This window comes from Alnus glutinosa, chromosome 4 (assembly GCF_958979055.1).
Source record: "Alnus glutinosa chromosome 4, dhAlnGlut1.1, whole genome shotgun sequence".
In the NCBI taxonomy this organism is placed as follows: domain Eukaryota; kingdom Viridiplantae; phylum Streptophyta; class Magnoliopsida; order Fagales; family Betulaceae; genus Alnus; species Alnus glutinosa.
The window spans coordinates 31,921,159-31,945,137 of record NC_084889.1 but is presented as its reverse complement, the minus strand read 5'-3'; the positions used below and the strand labels follow the sequence as shown (position 1 = coordinate 31,945,137).

At 36.8% G+C, this 23,979-nt stretch overlaps 1 protein-coding gene across 1 annotated transcript; it reads left to right on the top strand.

The window, feature by feature from the left end:
- On the top strand, positions 1-8,369 carry LOC133866481 (lupeol synthase-like). Its single transcript, XM_062303020.1, has 19 exons — positions 1-133; positions 587-784; positions 2,680-2,865; positions 3,207-3,296; positions 3,402-3,599; positions 3,765-3,849; positions 3,980-4,146; positions 4,285-4,473; positions 4,592-4,705; positions 4,929-5,048; positions 5,125-5,247; positions 5,336-5,434; positions 6,247-6,303; positions 6,402-6,448; positions 6,539-6,682; positions 6,913-7,090; positions 7,382-7,462; positions 7,709-7,792; positions 8,014-8,369. The coding sequence occupies exons 2-19, from the start codon at positions 590-592 to the stop codon at positions 8,122-8,124; spliced, it is 2,268 nt and encodes a 755-aa protein (XP_062159004.1). The 5' UTR covers positions 1-133; positions 587-589; the 3' UTR covers positions 8,125-8,369.
- Positions 8,370-23,979: the final 15,610 nt, after the last annotated feature.

Below are 23,979 nucleotides of genomic sequence, written 5' to 3'. Positions count from 1 at the left end.
ACATATTTACCTACCACCCGATCTCTCTCTCTCTCTCTCTCTCTGTGTGCTTATATATAGGGGGAGAGCCATCTTCTCTGGACGTGCCACTCTCTTGCTCACTCTGAATTTATTCCTCTCAAAAACATTCAAGGTATTCAAGAAATTATCAATCATGAGCCTCTCTTTATTTTCGTCGAGTCGATATCTCCGACCATTTCGACGGCCGACGAACACATGGCCAACTTCTTTTTGCAAGTTACAGTGCTCGCTGCATAATTTCTACATACTCGTTTCATATATATATATATATATATATATATATACTCTCTTGCTCCCTCAGATTTTATATTCCTCTAAAAAACTTTCAAGATATTCAAGAAATTATCAATCATGAGCCTCTCTTTATTTTCATCTAGTCGATATCTCTGGCCATTTCGGCGGCGAACACATAGTCACCTTCTTTTTGCAAGTTACAGTGCTCGCTGCATAATTTCTACATACTCGTTTTATATATATATATATATATATATATACACACCTAGTTGTTCTTGGCAATATATATACTTGAAAATCATAAATATTAATGTGTGGAATGTGTACATAGAGGATGTGGAAGTTGAAGATAGCGGAAGGAGGGCCGGGGCTAGTGAGTGGAAACAATTTCATCGGGCGGCAACACTGGGAATTCGACCCTGATGCCGGCACTCCCGAAGAACGTGCTCAAGTTGAAAAGGCTCGCCAGGAGTTCAAGAATAATCGATTTCGGACAAAACAAAGCGCTGATCTTTTCATGAGGATGCAGGTACATTTACAAAGATTAAGTTTATCAAAGATATATAAACCAGTTTGGAATATTGTTTGAAAAGCTATTGGATGAAGCCAGTTAGTAAGAGTGAAAATACGGACAGATAATAAGAGTGAAAATGCTTCACCTTTGACCCTTAGAGGCATGAGGCATCCATTTGTTATAGAATTTAATTTTCTCAATTTTATTTCTAATATATACGGATATACCCACTTGCCATTTGTCAAATGGTGATTAAAAAATATGATCGTCAATAAGTGTATTAATGGGAATTCCCACGACGTCTATATTGGAAAATATACTCGCACAGCCATAAGCTTGTTTGGGAGTGCAACTTTTTGAAAAATTGTGAATGTAGAGATTTTTTATTTTTTTATTATTATTTTTTTAAAAAAAAAAAAAAAATTATGTTTGGATAGTTTAAAAAACTTGAGACAAAATTAGAAAAGAAATTGGATAAAATCTAGATAGAATTTAATATTTGAAAAAGAGTATTTGAAAAATGTTTCTCACCTAATTAAACATGCCATCTCATTATTCTTTGGCTCTATCGAAGAAAAAGATGGTACTTTCATTTTCTACATTTTGTTGGGAGTCATTTTCCTAGGAGATTCATATTCATTTTTGCAATCTATATATATCGAAACCTTTAACATTTTTTTAAAAAAAATTCACTTGACAGCATATATTTTACAAAATAAGTGTTAGGTAACGGTCTTCATTTTAATGATTGATATAATAAGCGCCATATATATATATATATATATATATATATATATATATATATATATATATATATATATATATATATTTTTGAAAGAATAATAAATGCCATATTAGTAATGCTAGTATCTCTAAAAAAATGATGTAACTTTTAAAATTAATATTGAATTTGTGAACATGATGTGTCATTTAGACTATCACATGACCGTTTACATCTTAGTGACTGATGTGATAAGTGTCAAATTAGTTTATAATGAACTTATAATAAAAAATCTAGCACTCCTAACAACACTCATTATATTTTCTTTTGAAATGATAAATATATGTTATTCTTATGAGTAATGCTAGATTCTAAAAAGAGATGATGCGTTTACAACTTCTATATAACTCTTGTACAACTTCAACATTTTTTTTTTTTTAAAAAAAAAATAATAATTGGATATGTAGGACTCACATTGAAAAAAATTGTTAGAGTTGTATAAGAGTTTTATAGAAGTCGTAAACGAATCATATAACTTCTAAAAAATACATTTGTATCCTACAAATATCTCACAAAGCTGACGTGGCAAGGTTCTAATAGCACATGGGTTTTGACAAGTGGTACCAACAACACCAGTTAAGCTGATATCCAACTAGCACACGGGGCAAAGGATTAAGTTGGGCTTGGAATTAGTTTCCCACATTTGTTTCTATCATAATAAGTGTTACGAGAACTGTTAGGTTAGTTTTTAAAAAACATGTAATAAAAAAATGTAGTACCCTTGGGTATTAGTAGTACACATATTTTTATATAGACATTTAGATATTGACCACAATCACGTCAGCCACTAATTAATTAAATTGACAGAAAAATTTAATTATTTAGTAGCTAATATAATAAGAGTCACGTAGATTACAATATCAATTTATAAGAAACTTATAGTAAATTTGTACTACCCTTAGCAATACTGATGTTTTTATTTCGACATTTAGATATTGATTGCGGTATCAATTATTAGAATAATTTTATTATTAGGCCAAGCTCAAACTATGTTATTAACTCACAAAATGCTTTAATATTGTGATTATATGGTTGTGATTTGTGTTAGAATCTAGAAAATTTTAATAGTGAGGACTTAACTTATTTTTCACTTGGACATATTTCTCTGTTTGATATGGAAAACTCACAGCTTAGGAAGGAGAACCCATGTACACCAATTCCACCACCGGTGAAAGTGAAAGAAACAGAGGTTATAACAGAGGAAGCAGTGATCACTACATTGAGAAGAGCACTAAGCTTTTACTCCTCCATTCAAGCTCACGATGGCCACTGGCCAGCTGAATCTGCTGGCCCCTTGTTTTTCCTCCAACCCTTTGTATGTATTTTTCTCACCATTGTACAAAACTGCATGTTTATTCTGTATTTTATTTTTCTTTCACTCATATATAAAAATGCATGCATTAATTGTTACACATCTTGATTCTCACATGCATTTGGTACATGTTTGGAGGAAAATTTTTGATCCATAACATATTAATTAATATTCCTTGCCAACAAAAAGACAAAAAAGAAAAAGGAAAAAATGGCCAAATAATTTTTTATTTTTTTTTCCAAAAAAATGGCCAATATGTTTGGCTATATTGGAATGGATAAATAAACCAACCCAGTGATTTGCTTATTAACTCTAAATTAATTTCATATTATTATGATATGTAGGTAATGGCATTATACATCACTGGAGGTCTCAATGCTATTTTTTCACCAGCACACCAGAAGGAAATTATTCGATACTTGTATAATCATCAGGTATTATTATTATTATTATTATTTTGAATTTAAGTTTGTGTATAAAGGCCTAGAAAACCAAAAAGTGAGTTAATTTATAAACTTGTGTATTTGTTGGACATGCAGAATGAAGATGGAGGTTGGGGTTTCCATATAGAGAGTCACAGCACAATGTTTGGGTCAGCTTTAAGCTACATTGCTTTGAGAATACTTGGAGAGGGACCTGAAGATGGTGAAGATGGGGCTATGGCTAGAGGCCGCAAGTGGATCCTTGACCATGGTGGTTTAACAACAATTCCTTCCTGGGGAAAGTTTTGGGTCACGGTATAACCATTTGAAACCATTAACTTAATTATGTTAGTTTTATCTGGCTAACACTTCAAATTATAAGGATAGATTCACATCCCATAAATGAAAATTAAAATCAGTATTTCATTTCATTTTGTTTGTCAAGTGAGAACTCAAATGTCTCGTCTCAATCATGTGTAGGTACTAGGAGTGTATGAGTGGTCTGGTTGCAATCCATTGCCCCCAGAGTTTTGGCTTCTTCCTAAAATCTTCCCCATGCATCCAGGTTTTTTTCACTCAATTATTTTTGCTGGAAAGCACATTTCATAAGATGTAAATAGTACTGCCACAGTTATCAAAGAGTTAGCCTTAGTGCATGTATATGATACCCAAGGTGTTCATTACATGGAATGCAGGTAAAATGTTATGCTATTGTCGCTTGGTTTACATGCCAATGTCTTATTTATACGGGAAGAGGTTTGTTGGTCCAATCACTGGATTGATTCAATCAATAAGACAAGAGTTATATAACGAGCCTTATCATCAAATTAACTGGAATAAAGCCCGGAATACAATTGCAAAGGTTTGTTGAATCTTAATATTAATTTTTGCATTTCTTTTCTTTTTCTTTTTCTTTTTCTTTTTTTTTTTTTTTTTTTTTTTTTTTTGCATTCCTTTTGACATTAAATGTACATAAAACTCACCCAAGTTGTTAATTTAGGAGGATCTCTACTATCCGCATCCCCTTATACAAGATATGCTATGGGGATTTCTTCACCATGTAGCCGAGCCTGTCCTTAAGCATTGGCCCTTTTCAATGTTGAGAGAGAAGGCACTAAAAGCTGCAATTGGTCATGTACATTATGAGGATGAGAACAGCAGATACCTTTGCATTGGAAGCGTTGAAAAGGTCAATAACTAGTGTTGTAGTTTTGCATATACAATCAAAATGAGGGAAATATATATATATATCAGAGTATTTTATTTGTCATCAATGAACTTAATTGTCAAGCTTAGTTGTATTATAGGTATTATGTTTGATTGCCTGTTGGGCTGAAGATCCAAATGGGAAGGCATACAAGCTTCATTTAGGCAGGATTCCAGACAACTATTGGGTTGCTGAAGATGGCTTAAAAATTCAGGTTATATATATGATCACCCCTTGCCTTTTTCAGTTGCTAGTCTTTTGTGGAATGAGAACAAACCATAATTATCACATCCAGAAACATGTTTGCATGTTAATGCAGTCACATATACTCAAAGCATTTACCCAAAAGTCAAGCCTGCAAAATCGTGGTCCATTTAAAATCAAATATTTTATTTTGAAATGTACTAAATGATGCCTGGTTTATCTGATCGATGCAGAGTTTCGGTTGTCAGATGTGGGATGCAGGTTTTGCTATTCAAGCAATCCTCTCTTGTAATCTAAACGAAGAGTATTGGCCAACACTTCGTAAAGCACATGAATTTGTAAAGGCTTCACAGGTCAGAGTATATGTCATATACTCCTTACATTGTTTTATCAAAGATAATGCTTTAACTTAATCATGTTATTTTATAGGTCCCAGAAAACCCATCTGGGGACTTCAAAGCTATGTACCGCCACATAAGCAAAGGAGCATGGACATTCTCAATGCAGGACCATGGCTGGCAAGTCTCTGACTGCACCGCTGAAGGGCTGAAGGTAATCAAACTACATGACCATAACTATATATTCTCGAGGTTTGTAACAAAAGAGAACCTGAAATTTGGCAAAACCTTCTCTGTTGTAGGTTGCAATCTTGTTCTCACAAATGCCTCCGGACCTTGTTGGGGAAAAAATGGAGGCAAATCGGTTTTATGATGCTGTGAATGTCATTCTTTCACTACAAGTAAAAATTCAACCTTTAAATTATTTTTGACTCAGTTAGCAATTAAGGCCTTTTTTTTTTTGGCATAAAATATTTTTTGGAAAAATTTTATTTAGGTGACCAACGAAAATACACTTTACGTGGCGTAAAATAATTTATGCTTCTCATCTATGTAAATCATATTTTGCCGCTCTCCTGCACCCCCGAACAAGCACTTGTGAAGGGCCTCTTATGTTGTCTACCTGCCCGAACACCTGCTCGGATAGGTAGGCCGTACAAGAGCTATCTCACAATTGCTTGCCCAAACTGCAGACAATATGGGCATGCAATCGCACTGGATCTCAATCCCACCCCAAATGCCTTCTATTCTCAAAGAAGCTTTTCCCCCTCAACTCCTCTTCACCGTCTCTCTCTATTTTCTCAACTTCATAGATTATATCTAGATTATATAAAAATATATGATCATTGTTAGTCAATATGTGTATATTTTAATTAAACATAATTTTAAGCTGATTTGTTTTTGTTATTTTGTATTACTATTTTTATGTGAATAAAATTTGTTTTTAGTGGTTAATATAATTGAATGGAAATATAATAAATATTTGTTGGTTTTCTATATGAGTCAAATGCCAAAAGATATTCTCAATTGAATTATTTTCTTAAAAAAAAATGATTTTAACTAAAAGCATTTTCCAAATTAAAACATTTTATGCCGAAACAAACTGCCTAGTTTTCTAGCTAAATAATCCACTTCACTTCTATGACTTTAATATATTTAAGCTTTCCCAAATGCTTCACATGAATAGTTGACTTTCTTTCAATTGCCACTACAGAGTAGCAATGGTGGTTTCCCAGCATGGGAGCCTCAAAGAGCGTATAAATGGTTGGAGGTGACTTCCAAAGCTTGATAAGTTTGTTCATGCTTATGACAAAAATTAACATATTTCCCCAGCACTCTTTAACATAATTCTTGTACCTATTTTCGCAGAAGTTCAACCCCACAGAGTTCTTTGAAGATACCCTTATTGAGCGAGAGTAAGAAACCTTCAGCACAACAACATTTACTAAGGTATTGCTCATATTAATTTGCCTCCTAACAAAATGGTTGTGTCACCTTAATTATAGGTATGTAGAGTGCACTGCATCTGCAATTCAAGGTTTGGCACTCTTTAGGAAGTTCTATCCCAACCACCGAAGGACGGAGATTGACAGTAGCATTTCTAGAGGAATTCAATACATTGAAGACGTACAAGAATCTAATGGATCATGGTAATATTTATTTATTTATTTATTTTCACTCATAGTTCTTGAAGAAATACTGCATCAAATTCACGTTTTGAAAAAGTTTAAACTCAGGACCTTTATTTTGATATCATATTAAATCACCGATTGTCCTAAAAACTTATTTTAGCTTACCGGAAATGGTGAATTTATTATTTAATTAATATTTTAGCATACTTTAGTATTATTGAAGGAGAAAAAAAAAATCATTTTTACAGGTATGGTCATTGGGGGATTTGCTACACCTATGGCACATGGTTTGCTGTAGGGGCACTGGCAGCATGTGGAAGAAACTACAAAAATTGTTCTGCATTGCGCAAAGCTTGTGAATTTTTGCTATCAAAAGAGCTACCTAATGGTGGATGGGGAGAAAGTTACCTATCAAGCCAAAACAAGGTATCTAACAGTTCATTTCAATTTGAATTTGGATCCAGATCACCACTAATTTGCTCCGAACATTAAATGTAAGAGAGCCTCTATGAGATTCACTGGTTTGAACAATAGGCAGGTTGTCTAAGACCTACTCGGACACGTAGGCCCTATAAGGGCTCTCTTATATTTATTTTCCGAATTTTCAACAATATGAACATCAATATTGCTGATAATCTAAAAAAAAAAAAAAATAGTAAAAAAGAAAAAAGAAAAAAGAAACGAAATAACTCAATTATTTTTTTCTTTATGAAACAGGTGTGGACGAATATAGAAGGCAACCGTGCAAATTTGGTCCAAACCGCATGGGCCTTGTTATCCCTCATTGAAGCTGGTCAGGTCAGTGCATCATTTTCTCCTCAACTATTTGCACTGCACTATAACATAGCATTGTTACAGAGCACCAAAGAATGTAATGCGTTAGAGAAAGAACAAATATCACTAAAGAAGTCTTCATATATATATATATGAATAGAAAAATTAAGATTTGCACAAATACATTCAAGAAAGTCTGAAGAACTGTGTAAACTTTTAGGAAGTACAAACATACACATATGCTGATTCTGAGTGTTTCTACAACTTTAGGCCGAGATAGATCCAACACCAATTCACCGAGGAGTAAAAATATTGATCAATTCACAGATGGAAGATGGTGACTTCCCTCAACAGGTAATTAATGTTGATTTAGAATCCAACATGTGTTCTTAGATATCAGTTTATTAAATGGTTTAAGAGAATTTATTCGAATCTAATTTTGAAGAAAACTTTATCCATTTAAGTGTGTCTCTGAGTTGGGCTACTTATTTTTTCCTTTTATTTTTATCAAAGTAAGTTTTTACCTATTAATTTATTTTTTCAATCATAATGTAATTAATGATTATTGGCAACAGGAAATCACTGGAGTATTTATGCGAAACTGTACACTAAACTACTCATCATATCGAAACATTTTTCCGATATGGGCTCTTGGAGAATATCGGAGGCGAGTTCTTTTTGCATGATAATTTGAATGCGCAAGCAATGGATTGCATATTGAACTTCAGGAGCCCAAGTTAGGTTGAAAGAGAATGGTGTATCCAATACAATGCAACTTTCATGTTAGTGCATAACAAATGTTGATAATACTCTTACTAAATAAATGTAGAAAAGTGTTGAGAATACGCTTACTAAATAAATGTAGAAAAGTGTCTACTACTTGAAAGATGCAAATTATGTCATAATTATGTTGATGTAAGACAAACAACTCAATCATGTGATGTAATAAAATATATGTGTATGTTAAATGTACAATGTCACGTAATATAAACATTGTAGTTTTTACTTTTTTCCTTTTTCTAAGTTTTTTTTTTTTTTTTTTTTTTTTTTTTTTTTTTTTTATATATATATATATATTTTAAAACGACACCATTCTTTCTAAAAAATATATGGTTAAATATATTTTTAATACCTGAGTTTTGACAAATTTATTTTTTGGTACTTGAGTTTCAATTCGTATCGCAGATGGTACTTGGGTTTTGGGAAAAGACGAACTTGGTACCTCTATCTATTTTTTAGTCCAATATTTAACGGCCCGCCACGTGTCAACCACTGATCGAGGTTGACACGTGGCACTATATAAAATAAATAAATAAATAAATAAAAATCTTTAAAAATTAATTAAAAAAATTGAAAAAAAAGAAAAAAGAAGAGGGGTCCTGAGCCACCCACAACGGCCAAAACTCATCAAAAAAAATTTGAGGGTTTGGCCATGGGGGCGGCCGAACCACCCCCAAGGGCCACAGGGGGTGGTTCGGCTACCCCCAAGGGCCAAAACCTATCATTATTATTTTTTTATCTGCCATGGGGTGGCCAAACAACCCCCCCTCCCAGACCGGCTCAGCCACCCCTCTTTTCTTTTTTATTTTTTTAATTTTTTTAAAAAGTTTTTCATTTTTTATTTTTTAAAAAAGTTTTATTAATTTTAATTTTTAATTTTTTTATATTGTGCCACATGTCAACCCTCAGGGGTTGACACGTGGCAAACCGTTAAATATTATACGGAAAAATAGACGGAGGTATTAAGTCCCTATTTTCCCAAAATTCAAGTACCATTTGCAATACGAATTAAAACTCAAGTACTAAAAGATAAAGTTTTCAAAACTCAGGTACTACAAGGTATTTAACCCAAAAATGCTGTAAGCTCTTGAAATTGTGAGAATTAGTGTGGTGCTCGCTTGAGCGACCTCTCAGATTTCTTCTATCTCATTCTAACGTTCCACTAAAATTTCGGTACGAAGCTTTTTATACAGCCACCTTTCTTATTAATAGATTTCTATCATTTGTTAATCGTTCAAATTTGAGGCTACTGAAATCTCTCTCTCATTTTATTGTTATTTATTTTTTAGGAAAATGCTTAGGGTACTTTAGTTTTTATCATAATCCATTACAAATTTACGAGGCAGTCCACATAGTATTTTACTATGTCAACCACTAATTAATTAAATTGACAAGCCAACACTACAAAAATGGAAGCGTTTTGACACGTGCAGTTTGACACGTGTACAGTGCTGTACACGTGTCAAACATTTAGACATGTGCACTTTGACACGCGTAAGACGCGTGTCAAATGTGCACGACATTAAGTGCACAAGTTGACACGTGTATTGAGATACACGTGTCAAATTTGACACGTGTATCTCAATACACGTGTCAAATTGGTTATTTTTTTTAAAAAAAAATCCAAATCGAATTTTTCATTTAAATAAATTTTTAATTTAATTATTTAATTGTATTTTTAAATTAAATTAAAAATACGATTAATTAATTAAATAAAAAATCCAATTTGGATTTTTTTTTTTTCAATTTAGTTTTGGTATTGGTTATTTAAAATTATTTGGTATTGGTTATTTAAAATTATTTGGTATAATAATTTTTCGTTATTTCAAATTTTATTATTTCCGACCACAAATAACGCAATATTGATTTTACCGAAAAACAGCACAAAATAATATTACACAAATCATAAGTTAATAACGTATTCGTTAACTAAGCATATATTTACACATAAAAATTAATTACACAAAATATCTACAAATTTGAAGGGCGTCCCTGCGAATGAGGAGGTACCGTCCCAGGCGTGTTCTCACCAACCGGCGATTGCTGCGCAAGGAATGGTGTAGCGGGCGAAGGTGTAGCGACAATGGAATGCTGGCTCAGCCGTCGTCCAACAGGCGACAACGTACCAACCGTTGTCGAATTACCTGCAAATAATATAGACAATTAAAGTATATAATATTACTTGCAAAATTAAAGGGGTAATTAAAACAAATTGAAATTAATTTTGTCCTACACACAATATAAATCATACCTGCAGATGCACTGCTAACAGACGACGTACTACCTACGTGTGCAGGTGAAGGCGTACCAAGACATGGTGCTGATGCTCCCATGGAGGACATGAAGACCTCAACCTGTCGCAGGCGCTGCTCCAACAGGTCATTCCTCGCTCGCTCAGCCTGTAGCTCCGCTTGCAACTCTTCCATCTTCCGAGTGTGTTCGGCCCAATCCCGAGACGTGCCCTGAGATGGTCCCCCTTGTGACCGAGGCCTATATGAGAAACATGTCCCCCGAACAGGTATGACGTTCGGCCCAACCTGCCGAACCCTCCCTGCATACTCAGGCCTCCTAACCGCCTGTTCGTAAGCGTCGTTCGGTGCCCAACGCACCGTGTCTGCGGAGACGCTTTGCGTGGCGGCTGGATCACTGGATAAACTCTGCGTCATCCTCTCCTGTACGTCGTCAACATGAAAAAGTCATATATTGAATAATGACAAATCACACATAATTTTAAAAATAATAGTAAATTAAATCAGTAGCATACGCATAGGACCCGTGTACGTTCGTTGGCGTAAGTGTCGTCCTTCCTTGTGTGGGTCTTCACGAACGACGCGGCGCGAGTGGGGGGCGTGCCAGATGTACATGTCTGTCGTCATGCAGTTGACATATATAACAAACAGATAGCGATAAAAATAGTATAAAGAAAAATAAAAACAATTATCAACAAATATATATAACATAAACATATATATTTTCATATCTCCTCGTGATTAAATCTGGCATAACTTTTAGATCCCGTGCAATGAGGGAGGTCATTCTGCTCGCGCAGCCTCTTCATCCGTTCAGAGGTTGCCTACGCATTTAACATGAAAATCAAAATGTAAGCATTGACACACTTAAATTAAAACTAAAATTAAATAAACTGTTATTAAAAAACCACAACATTTTCTTGGCCTACATACGATTTTTTGCTCACGGCACCAATCTCTCAGCAGGAACTCTACATCTTCTGCGTCATAGTTGCCAAAAAAATTGTCCGGCATTCTCGCACGGATACTCTCGGGCGTGTCACCGTCTCTAATACATAGTTTGGTTTTGAACCTCGACTTCCACGAGCGGTGCTTACGGCCAATATCACATAAAGCCTCCTGTTGTGCCCTGCGCGCGTCTACTGATACAGGTAGATAGAACTCTTCCTGCACATTCAACACATTTTTATAGGTTTAAAAACTTCAAGAAATACATTAATCTCAAGTTTAATTCAAATAAATAATTAAATTATATTCATAGACATACCATCAGCGCGTCCCACATTGCCTTCTTAATCTGCCTATTTACCTTCGCCCATTCGTCCCACATGTGTATGTAGGACCCACTCCTGATCAGCTTGCCCTCAGCCCGCCGAAATCGATTGCAGGCTCGTCCTACAGGTTGTATAGCAGCATTGTACTGCAATACAACCTTCTTCCCCCTCGGGAGGACCCAGTTTCTCGCTGGGTCGTCAATCACCTCATAATAAATGGTCCCGTCTGGGTTGTACCCTAATTAAAAAAATATTCAACATTTAATCATAAAATTAAAGAACATATATATATATATATATATATATATATATATATATATATATATATATATATATATATATATATATATATATATATAAACAATTTGTAATCAAATATTTATTTATTTCAAAACCAAAAAAAAAATATTTTGGTAACAGAATATGAGTTTTAAGGATGTCTAAATATGTACTTACCCATCAACCGAATCTGCTCAATCCGTATGTGCTGGGTCGCTGGGTCGCCCGCAACCTCCGCGCCAACCCCTCCGGCCTGTGGATCCTGCTGATCATCATCTGAATCCATATCCTGGGGACTACCGGGGTCCAACTGATCGGTACCCAACATCGCAACGTCCTCCTCATGGGTACTCTGGCTCCCCCCCACATCTGGCATCTGACTCTCACCGGAAAGTGGCATCTGGCTCTCACCAGATAAAGGCATCTGGCTCTCTACATGCCCCGGGCCCTGACTTGCCCCCGATGCTGGCATCTGTCTCGGCCCCAAAATCTGGCCAGGCATCGCCGCCTGTGCCGGTATCTGTCCCAACCCCACAGCCGGCATCTGCATCTCCCCGGTCTGTGACAGTGGAAATCTACAATCCTGCGTCTCACTATCAGGGTTACACGTCGGTACACTATACGTAAACGGGGAGTACGGCACATAACCCCCCTGGTTCACCCACCATCGATAGGCGTTACCCGGTTGGGTGAACCCTAGCTGAGATAATGTCGGCGGCTCCGACAATGGAGAGCTGCAAGGTCCAGTTGTGCTGGACTGCCCGTGATCTGAAGTGGGCCAGGCCACCGTACCCGGCAACAATGGTCTATAAGCCCCGTCTGGGTGGTGTGGCCACGCTGCAGAATACAATGCCGTCGAAACAGTGGGCGTGGTCATGGGGGGCACGGGTGGGCTAGGTGCCCGACACGCATAATGAGGGGGTCTCTGGTCCATCAATACTTGTGAACAAATGCAGACAAATTAATTAGAATATGTTTTTTTAATATGTTTTTAATGAACATACTAAAGAACAACGAAATTTATGCAATTAATAAAAATTTGTATTGAGTACAAGCGAATTGTACAAACAATATATATATATATATATATATATATATATATATATATATATATCAGTCAAGTGTATTGAGTTCAAGCTAATTATACTCACAACAAATGCATCAATCATTGTATCACGGGAGCTTCAATCGGATCTATGTCGGGCCTGTCGTACTCGAATTCATCATTCGTATCTGGTAGGTCATCAGTGGCTAGTACAAGCGGTACGCACTCATGGTAGGTTGTACCATCCTCATTACTCCCATCCCCCTGTCCAACGTCGTACACGTTGCGCGGTTTGGTCCTAACCGCACAAACCCAATTTGGGTTCCTTCCATCTTCTACGTAGAATACTTGATCCACCTGAGATGTAAGCACGTACGGCTCGTCCTGAATCAGTTCTCCCCTGTGGACGAGGTGATTGAAGTTGACAAACACTAGGCCATATGATGTGTCTTAAATTATACTCGCAAGTGCACGAATCGTTATGCAATATAGCGTATTGCAAGTGCGAGGTCGATCCCACAGAGAAATGGTCAAATATTAGTGTCTTGCTTAATTAACCTTGTTTTAACCTAGTTCCAAATGTTTGATGCTTAAGAACAAAAGAACTAATGTAAAGAAATATGCAAATGAAAAGAAACTAAGGCTAAAGAATCCACCAAACCAAATCCTACAACTCACACTCTTGGTTTCCACTTGAACATCCAAAGAACATTAAGCTTAGGGTGTTATTCAAGTCTCTTAACCTCATCCCAAAGAACCATTAAATGAATCCAACACTTTGACAAATCACAAAGAGTACCAATTGAAATCCAAACATCCAATGTATCATTCAATCACAATGGATATCTTCATTCGAACCGATAAAACAATGTATTAGCTTGGTTGAAACACATAAAATGTCCTCTATCCACCAATAATCACATTCATTCCAAAAGATAAAGCTTTAAATGAATGGAACTTGAACAACTAACAAGATATATCATTAAATGAGCAAGTGGTGCACCAAGATTGTGATTGTCATCAATGGAAAGGTTTCATCCTCAACCCTAGTTGAGGTTACTACCCCTCCATGACTAAGAACACCACAAGAACATGATGAACACCCATGGAAGTAAAAGAAGAAGCTTATAAAGAGAAAATATATGAAAATGAACTACTGATTTAAACTACAAGAAGCACGAAATTAAACCTAATTACAGAATCTCTACTCTATTCTACCCTACTCTACATTATGCTACTCTTCTATCTACATCTACATCTACCATATCTACTTGCTCTTCAAAGGGAATGGCTAGGGCTTTTATAGAAGGAAGCCATGGCAAGGAATGACTCTTCCACCCTCCTTTAGTGCTCTTCTACAGCTGGAGACAATCACAAAACAAGGAATCCGTGTTTTCTGCAGCGGATTTTAAGGAGTGCTTTTTGACTTTCTGTTCTGGCGCACTCAGCTTTTTCTGGGTAAATTCGATCGATCTATTTTATTTCGATCGATCGACATTTCGATCGATCGACTTTTAAGTTCGATCGATCGACTTGTCAGGGTCTCCAAATTGGCTGAAACTTGTTGCATTGGAAAGCTGACATCTTGAAATTCAATTTAGACCTAAGAAACTCCCAAAACGGATATCGTTTGGTCCTGTTATGATCAGTCTAAATGTAGTGGTCTGCTGCATCCGAATTTCCTTGTATTTTGCTTGACTTGTATCATTTCTCTCTTATTGTCCTACAAAATATAAAAACACTAAAACTAACCAAAGCATTAGAAAATAATAAAGCTAAAGGTTTAACTAATGTAAATTAAGGGGTCTAAATATACACTTTTTGGTACTCATCAAATACCCCCAAACTTACATTTTGCTAGTCCCTTAGCAAAACAAAATAAAAAAACAAAATCAAAGCATGAAACATAAATCCTCTTTCGTGGGAGACACGATTGCATTTAGCATATGCAACAAGCCTTTTAAACCCCTAGGACTCCCTAGTGGACGAGTGAAGTCTCGTGAGGGTTTGCCAGAAATGACACCCACAAACATTGAACTGCCATATTATCAATTGAGCGAAAATCATCATTTAAAACACGTGGTTCACACATCATGAGCATGTTTAACAAAATGAATGTCACATTGTCATATTATCAAAAATCGATCAACTCATGGATGGAAAAATTGAGACAACACATGTTCAAAAGTGTAAAGTGTGAATAGCATAGAGTCATGGGGTTTCGATTTTCCTTAAAGCACATATATCCAAAAATTCGCAGGACTCCCGTCAAATAACCAAGGCTTTATTTTACATTCATTACTATTTACTATTATTTTTTTTTTTTGTGTCGGCTGTGCAATGTTTGACTCCTTTAAGCTTTCTAGTTGACCCATGTAACGAGTGTTGGGCCAGTGGCTCCCAGACCAGATGGTCTTGGGGCACTAGATGTAAAACATCCCTAGGGGCTTAATTACTCAAGTCAAAAAGGCTACAAAGTCAGACTAGCCAAACAATCATCCAAGCTGAAATTCTCCTCTTTTTACGCGAACACCCAATGCTTAATGAGGCAAGGGGCCCGGTTACTCAATGAGAAGTCAAATTGGTGATATTATTATTATAATTTTTTTTTTTTTTTTTTTTTTTTTTTTTTTTTTTTAAAAATTTTTTAACAACTAGCCAAGGTTTCAACAACAAGTTATCCTGCAAATCTCAAGACATATAAATTTCAATTCAAACCTCATACCCCACAGAAACAATGCTATTGTGCTTGTGCTAAATAAATTAAACATGTCAAGTCTCTTTTAATCCAAAGATGAGTCAAAGGATCTCAGATTTTAATGTTATGCAAAATTCAACATGTTAATCAAACCAATGAGGTGCAAACCATAGTAAGATGTAACCATGCTCAACTAACAATATTTTTTTTTTTTTTTTTTTTTTAAATTTTTTTTTTTTTTTTGATTAAAACATTTTAAGAACAAAAAGGTAATTAAAAATAACTTAAACAATTTAGAAAAATTAAACAAACACACAAATGGAAACTTAAACAAACAGAAAAATTAAACAAACAAACAAATGGACAGAATGCTTTTCCATACCCCCAAACTTGAATTACACATTGTCCGCAATGTGTAGTGTAGAAATACATTACCAGAAATACGGAAACATCGAGGTGTGAAAGGTCAAGGCGTCCCCCAAACTTAAACACCGAAACACCTGTCAACAAAAACTAACAGCAACATTTCTCATAGACACAAACATCAAAATGTTAGTTGCTGTCAGAAACGAAAATGAAAAGAAATCAAAATGAAAGAAATCAACTGTACAAAAAGGTAAGGGAAATTTTGCGACGCCTTCCCCGATCACATGGATGTCCAACCAATCCCTTCCACCCTTTCTTCTTTAGAATTTGATATCCCTTTGGTGGAATGTTTCGCCATCTTATGTAGCCAACTCGCTTGCTTCGAAGGATCTTCATAGGACCATGATTTCTAGATTGTGTGCATCGATCCTTGAGGCTTTTAGCATAAGATGGCTCTTTGAGACATTTAAGAATTGAAGCTTGGGGCTCATGAAATGTCTCAAGAGGGATGGTGATGAAGGAATGAGCTTCAGTACTCATTTCCTTGTCATTGGACGTATTTGGATTGGGCGGGGGCGCTGCTTGCTCCAGGTGCTCCTCATTTCCTTCCTCTTTATTGCCATCCACCATTTCCGCACTCTCAATTGTTGATGAGTCTTGGGCATGCTCATGATGAAGATTGCTGGAATCATCCTCATCAATCATGTAGTGCCCTTTAGCCATCAACTGACCTTGAAGCTCTTCTTCCTCCAGTCTGTTAAACTCAGCAACCAGATATTCGAGCTGTCGTTCTATCCTGGCAATCGCCTGAGTGTTTTCCAAGTTGGCATTCGTCATTTCATTAATGGTTTGGATGTGTTCCTGCATGAATGCCTTGAGAGTGTCTTCCAATGATGACTGTGGTGTCGGTTGATTGAAGGATGAAGGATGGGAAGATTGGATATCGAACTGTGGATAATCAGGATAGTGCAGTTCCTGAAATTGGGGAGCACAATTTCCCATGGCTTGAGCTTGCCACGAGAAATCAGAATGGTTGTTCCAGTCCTGGTTGTAAAAATTGGGATTTGAATCGAATCCTGGGCTGGAGGAGTTTGTGTTCAATTGCTCAGGTGAAAAATTATAGAACTGTCCCCAGGAGGGACAATTACTAGCACTATGATAAGGATCAGAGCAATATGAACATGGTTCATGTGGGTTGAAACTGTAAGGGTAGTTGGTTGGAGCAAGTGTCCTACCACTAGGTGAAACATGTTGTGCAGAAGAATCATAATAATTGTCAAAATAAGAGTCCATGCTTCACTTACACCCTATTGCAAGAAAATATCCCACAAAAGATATGAACCAAAAATTTTTTTTTTTATTTTTTTTTATTTTTTTGCTGCAAGTGGGGCAGACAGAATTCTCTAAGAGCCCAGGTTCGTTCCCAGGAAAGTGAGGGGGGTCACACCGGACACACTTAAATCCCAAGACTTTCCTAGCCAGAACTTGCCTAGACACTTAGATAGCGCCGTAGACCACACTAGCAAAGTTTTTTTTATTTTTTATTTTTTATTTTATTTTTTAGAGCAAAATGAAACAAATTGAAGATAATATGAAACACAAACTACACAGAATTTGAACTAAATTATAATGAACCAAAAGAAAATTAAGCAAACAACAAAATACCTTTAAACAGAAACAAATTATGAACAAAATGGACTAAAAAAAATACCGGAATAAAGATACCTACCTTGTTCCGAGCTGCTGTTGTGCAGGAAAATTCGCTCGATCGAAGTATATTTCGATCGATCGAATATATGTTCGATCGATCCACTTTAAGGCAGATGAAAACTCGCTCGATCGAGTTTCGATCGATCGAAAATAAATTCGATCGATCGATTCTCCAGGGTATCCAGAAAATTGCAGAAGCTGCAGAACAGATCCGGGAAAAACAAAAGAAAAACTTAGAATGCAGAACAGAAACTAAATAACAGAAAAAAAAAAATGAAACAAAAATCTATCTAACTAGTAGAAAAACAAAATCAATCAAACAAAAACCAATTTTTGAACCGATTTCCCCGGCAACGGCGCCAAAAACTTGATGTGTCTTAAATTATACTCGCAAGTGCACAAATCGTTATGCAATATAGCGTATTGCAAGTGCGAGGTCGATCCCACAGAGAAATGGTCAAATATTAGTGTCTTGCTTAATTAACCTTGTTTTAACCTAGTTCCAAATGTTTGATGCTTAAGAACAAAAGAACTAATGTAAAGAAATATGCAAATGAAAAGAAACTAAGGCTAAAGAATCCACCAAACCAAATCCTACAACTCACACTCTTGGTTTCCACTTGAACATCCAAAGAACATTAAGCTTAGGGTGTTATTCAAGTCTCTTAACCTCATCCCAAAGAACCATTAAATGAATCCAACACTTTGACAAATCACAAAGAGTACCAATTGAAATCCAAACATCCAATGTATCATTCAATCACAATGGATATCTTCATTCGAACCGATAAAACAATGTATTAGCTTGGTTGAAACACATAAAATGTCCTCTATCCACCAATAATCACATTCATTCCAAAAGATAAAGCTTTAAATGAATGGAACTTGAACAACTAACAAGATATATCATTAAATGAGCAAGTGGTGCACCAAGATTGTGATTGTCATCAATGGAAAGGTTTCATCCTCAACCCTAGTTGAGGTTACTACCCCTCCATGACTAAGAACACCACAAGAACATGATGAACACCCATGGAAGTAAAAGAAGAAGCTTATAAAGAGAAAATATATGAAAATGAACTACTGATTTAAACTACAAGAAGCACGAAATTAAACCTAATTACAGAATCTCTACTCTATTCTACCCTACTCTACATTATGCTACTCTTCTATCTACATCTACATCTACCATATCTACTTGCTCTTCAAAGGGAATGGCTAGGGCTTTTATAGAAGGAAGCCATGGCAAGGAATGACTCTTCCACCCTCCTTTAGTGCTCTTCTACAGCTGGAGACAATCACAAAACAAGGAATCCGTGTTTTCTGCAGCGGATTTTAAGGAGTGCTTTTTGACTTTCTGTTCTGGCGCACTCAGCTTTTTCTGGGTAAATTCGATCGATCTATTTTATTTCGATCGATCGACTTTTAAGTTCGATCGATCGACTTGTCAGGGTCTCCAAATTGGCTGAAACTTGTTGCATTGGAAAGCTGACATCTTGAAATTCAATTTAGACCTAAGAAACTCCCAAAACGGATATCGTTTGGTCCTGTTATGATCAGTCTAAATGTAGTGGTCTGCTGCATCCGAATTTCCTTGTATTTTGCTTGACTTGTATCATTTCTCTCTTATTGTCCTACAAAATATAAAAACACTAAAACTAACCAAAGCATTAGAAAATAATAAAGCTAAAGGTTTAACTAATGTAAATTAAGGGGTCCAAATATACACTTTTTGGTACTCATCAAATACCCCCAAACTTACATTTTGCTAGTCCCTTAGCAAAACAAAATAAAAAAACAAAATCAAAGCATGAAACATAAATCCTCTTTCGTGGGAGACACGATTGCATTTAGCATATGCAACAAGCCTTTTAAACCCCTAGGACTCCCTAGTGGACGAGTGAAGTCTCGTGAGGGTTTGCCAGAAATGACACCCACAAACATTGAACTGCCATATTATCAATTGAGCGAAAATCATCATTTAAAACACGTGGTTCACACATCATGAGCATGTTTAACAAAATGAATGTCACATTGTCATATTATCAAAAATCGATCAACTCATGGATGGAAAAATTGAGACAACACATGTTCAAAAGTGTAAAGTGTGAATAGCATAGAGTCATGGGGTTTCGATTTTCCTTAAAGCACATATATCCAAAAATTCGCAGGACTCCCGTCAAATAACCAAGGCTTTATTTTACATTCATTACTATTTACTATTATTTTTTTTTTGTGTCGGCTGTGCAATGTTTGACTCCTTTAAGCTTTCTAGTTGACCCATGTAACGAGTGTTGGGCCAGTGGCTCCCAGACCAGATGGTCTTGGGGCACTAGATGTAAAACATCCCTAGGGGCTTAATTACTCAAGTCAAAAAGGCTACGAAGTCAGACTAGCCAAACAATCATCCAAGCTGAAATTCTCCTCTTTTTACGCGAACACCCAATGCTTAATGAGGCAAGGGGCCCGGTTACTCAATGAGAAGTCAAATTGGTGATATTATTATTATAATTTTTTTTTTTTTTTTTTTTTTTTTAAATTTTTTTTAACAACTAGCCAAGGTTTCAACAACAAGTTATCCTGCAAATCTCAAGACATATAAATTTCAATTCAAACCTCATACCCCACAGAAACAATGCTATTGTGCTTGTGCTAAATAAATTAAACATGTCAAGTCTCTTTTAATCCAAAGATGAGTCAAAGGATCTCAGATTTTAATGTTATGCAAAATTCAACATGTTAATCAAACCAATGAGGTGCAAACCATAGTAAGATGTAACCATCCTCAACTAACAATATTTTTTTTTTTTTTTTTTTTTAAATTTTTTTTTTTTTTTGATTAAAACATTTTAAGAACAAAAAGGTAATTAAAAATAACTTAAACAATTTAGAAAAATTAAACAAACACACAAATGGAAACTTAAACAAACAGAAAAATTAAACAAACAAACAAATGAAATAAACAAACAAACAAATGGACAGAATGCTTTTCCATACCTCCAAACTTGAATTACACATTGTCCGCAATGTGTAGTGTAGAAATACATTACCAGAAATACGGAAACATCGAGGTGTGAAAGGTCAAGGCGTCCCCCAAACTTAAACACCAAAACACCTGTCAACAAAAACTAACAGCAACATTTCTCATAGACACAAACATCAAAATGTTAGTTGCTGTCAGAAACGAAAATGAAAAGAAATCAAAATGAAAGAAATCAACTGTACAAAAAGGTAAGGGAAATTTTGCAACGCCTTCCCCGATCACATGGATGTCCAACCAATCCCTTCCACCCTTTCTTCTTTAGAATTTGATATCCCTTTGGTGGAATGTTTCGCCATCTTATGTAGCCAACTCGCTTGCTTCGAAGGATCTTCATAGGACCATGATTTCTAGATTGTGTGCATCGATCCTTGAGGCTTTTAGCTCGGTCGCTATGTACCCCTCCACAATGCAACCTTCAGGAGCTGCTTTATTGCGCACATTATTTTTGAAATTCCCCAGACTCCTGGTTTAAAGACATACACGACAATTTAATTGTCGTCAATTAGGATTACAATTAAATAAAAATATTTATTTACATATTACGCCGAATTTTACCTCTCTGCCGGGTACATCCATCTATACTGCACGGGTCCGCCCAGTCTACACTCGCGCACAAGATGCACGACCAAGTGGACCATGCTGGTAAAAAACCCTAGAGGGAATATCTGTTCTAGCTTGCACAAAGTGATACAGACGTCACCCTGCAGTCGGTCCATATCTTCTTGTGATAGCTTTGTTGAACATATGCCTCTAAAAAATGCAGAAATCTCCACAAGAGGTCTAACCACTTTATCAGGCAATGACTTACGCAGTGCAATTGGGAGAAGCTGTTGCATCAGTATGTGGCTATCATGGCTCTTCAAGCCGGAAATTGTACGGTCCTTGAGCCGAACACATCGTGAAATGTTCGAAGCGTATCCGTCCGGGACCCTAACATTTCGAAGAACCTTCAGAAAATTTTCTTTGTCCTCTCTAGACATTGTGTGACAGGCAGCGGGAATATACGTTTTACCGTTGGCGGCCGTGAACGGATGCAACTTAGGTCTCAACCCCATTTCCTGCAAGTCCAGCCGAGCTGCCAAGTTGTCCTTCGTTTTCCCTTTTATATCCAAAATAGTGCCAAGTATATTGTCCGTGACATTTTTCTCTATGTGCATAACATCAAGATTATGCCGAAGTAAATTGTCTTTCCAATACGGCAATCTGAAAAATATACTTTTCTTCTTCCATATAACATCGGAACTCACTGCACCCTTCTTCCGCTTCTTCCGTTTCTTCTTCTTACCCGCGGTCTCATCCCCAAACGCAACTCCGTCCAACTGTTGGAGAACTTCGTATCCGCATGGCACAATCGGTGCGCTGTCAAATTCTTCAGTACCGTCAAATGTCCTCCTGTTAAGCCGCCACAGATGTTCAGGCGGCAGGTATCTCCTGTGCCCCATATAGCAAAATTTGCATCCGTTCTTTAAGCGTATAGAACGCGTCGATTGCATACAGCAAGGACATGCCTTCGCACCCCTGTTAGGCCAACCAGATAAATCTGCATACGCTGGCAAGTCGTTTATCGTCCACATCAACTGAGATCGCATAATAAAATTTTCCTTCTTTGAAGCATCGAATGTTCGTACCCCTACATTCCACAGTTCCAGCAACTCATCAATCAATGGCTGAAGGTAAACATCAATATCCATACCTGGTGAGCTCGGTCCAGGGATAACCAAGGAAATGATGAATAACGACTGTTTCATGCACATCCAAGGTGGCAAATTGTACGGCACAAGCATTACGGGCCATGTGCTGTGGGATGTGCTCATGTTCCCAAATGGATTAAATCCATCTGCTGTCAAACCAAGCCGGACGTTTCTACTCTCTGCCATAAAATCTGGATGTAAAATGTCGAACGATCTCCATGCCTCACCGTTGGCCGGGTGCCTCAATACGCCATCCCTAGTGCGGCCTTCTGCATGCCATCTCATATGGGGCGCAGTATGCTCAGACATGAATAACCTCTGCAACCGTGGAATGAGTGGAAACCACCTCAAGATCTTCAGCGGGCGTTTTTTTCTCGCTGATATGATCTCACCATCATCATCTACATGTGTATCAGCCCTCCACTTAGACTCTCCACATACGGTACATGAATCTAATTCTTTATTGTCTTTCCAGAATAACATACAGTCATTACGGCACGCCGGAATCTTCTCATACCCCAGACCCATGCCACTTAAAAACTTTTTCGCCTCATACGTGTTATCTGGCAATGCCTCATCGCAAGGAGGCAACAACTGATTGATAAATTCGAGAATGTCTGAAAAAATCTTGTTACTAATACCTCCAACGCACTTCAAATTGTACATGTGTACAGTAGCACTCAATTTACTATGCTTTGTACCAGGGTGAAAGGGCTTCTCGGCGGTCTTTAACAGCTCTTGGTACTTCAATGCGTCCCCGCAAGAGGTATCTTCGTCAACTTGTTGCGGAAGAGTACTGACGGCTTCAGGAACATCGTGCACGCCGAAGGCGTCACGCAACATGGCGTGCATGTCATCATCCTGTTCCCCGGCGACACCCTCCTGTTCTGTGACTTCACCATGTTCAGTGCTACAAGCAACGATCTCTGTTCCACTGTGATAACTCGAACACTGACCAGGAATAGCGGACCCAGTCGTAGTCTCACCGTGCATATACCACAAATTGTATCCCGGATTCATCCCCCTACCTCTAGTCAGGTGGGCAAGAACGTAATCTGGAGTGTGACGCTGGTTATTTCGACAATACTTGCATGAGCAGTAAATTTTTCCATCGACGGCCGTACAGTTACTAACGGCAAATGCCACAAACGCCCTACACCCGTCGTTATACCCTGTCGTACCCCTAGGTGCTGACATCCAAGACTTGTCCATATTTCTCTGTACAGGGTTAAGAGGACAAGACAAGACAAATCATACGTCTTACAGTATAAACTTGTACAACAATTGTGCATGTCACGCAACATGGGGTGTACGAATTTATTTCCCTTTTAAAGGGTTTATGGTTAGAGTTTAGGGGTTTTGTTTTTTTTTATAAAGTGTAAGAATTTGTTTTATTTTTTTTTTAA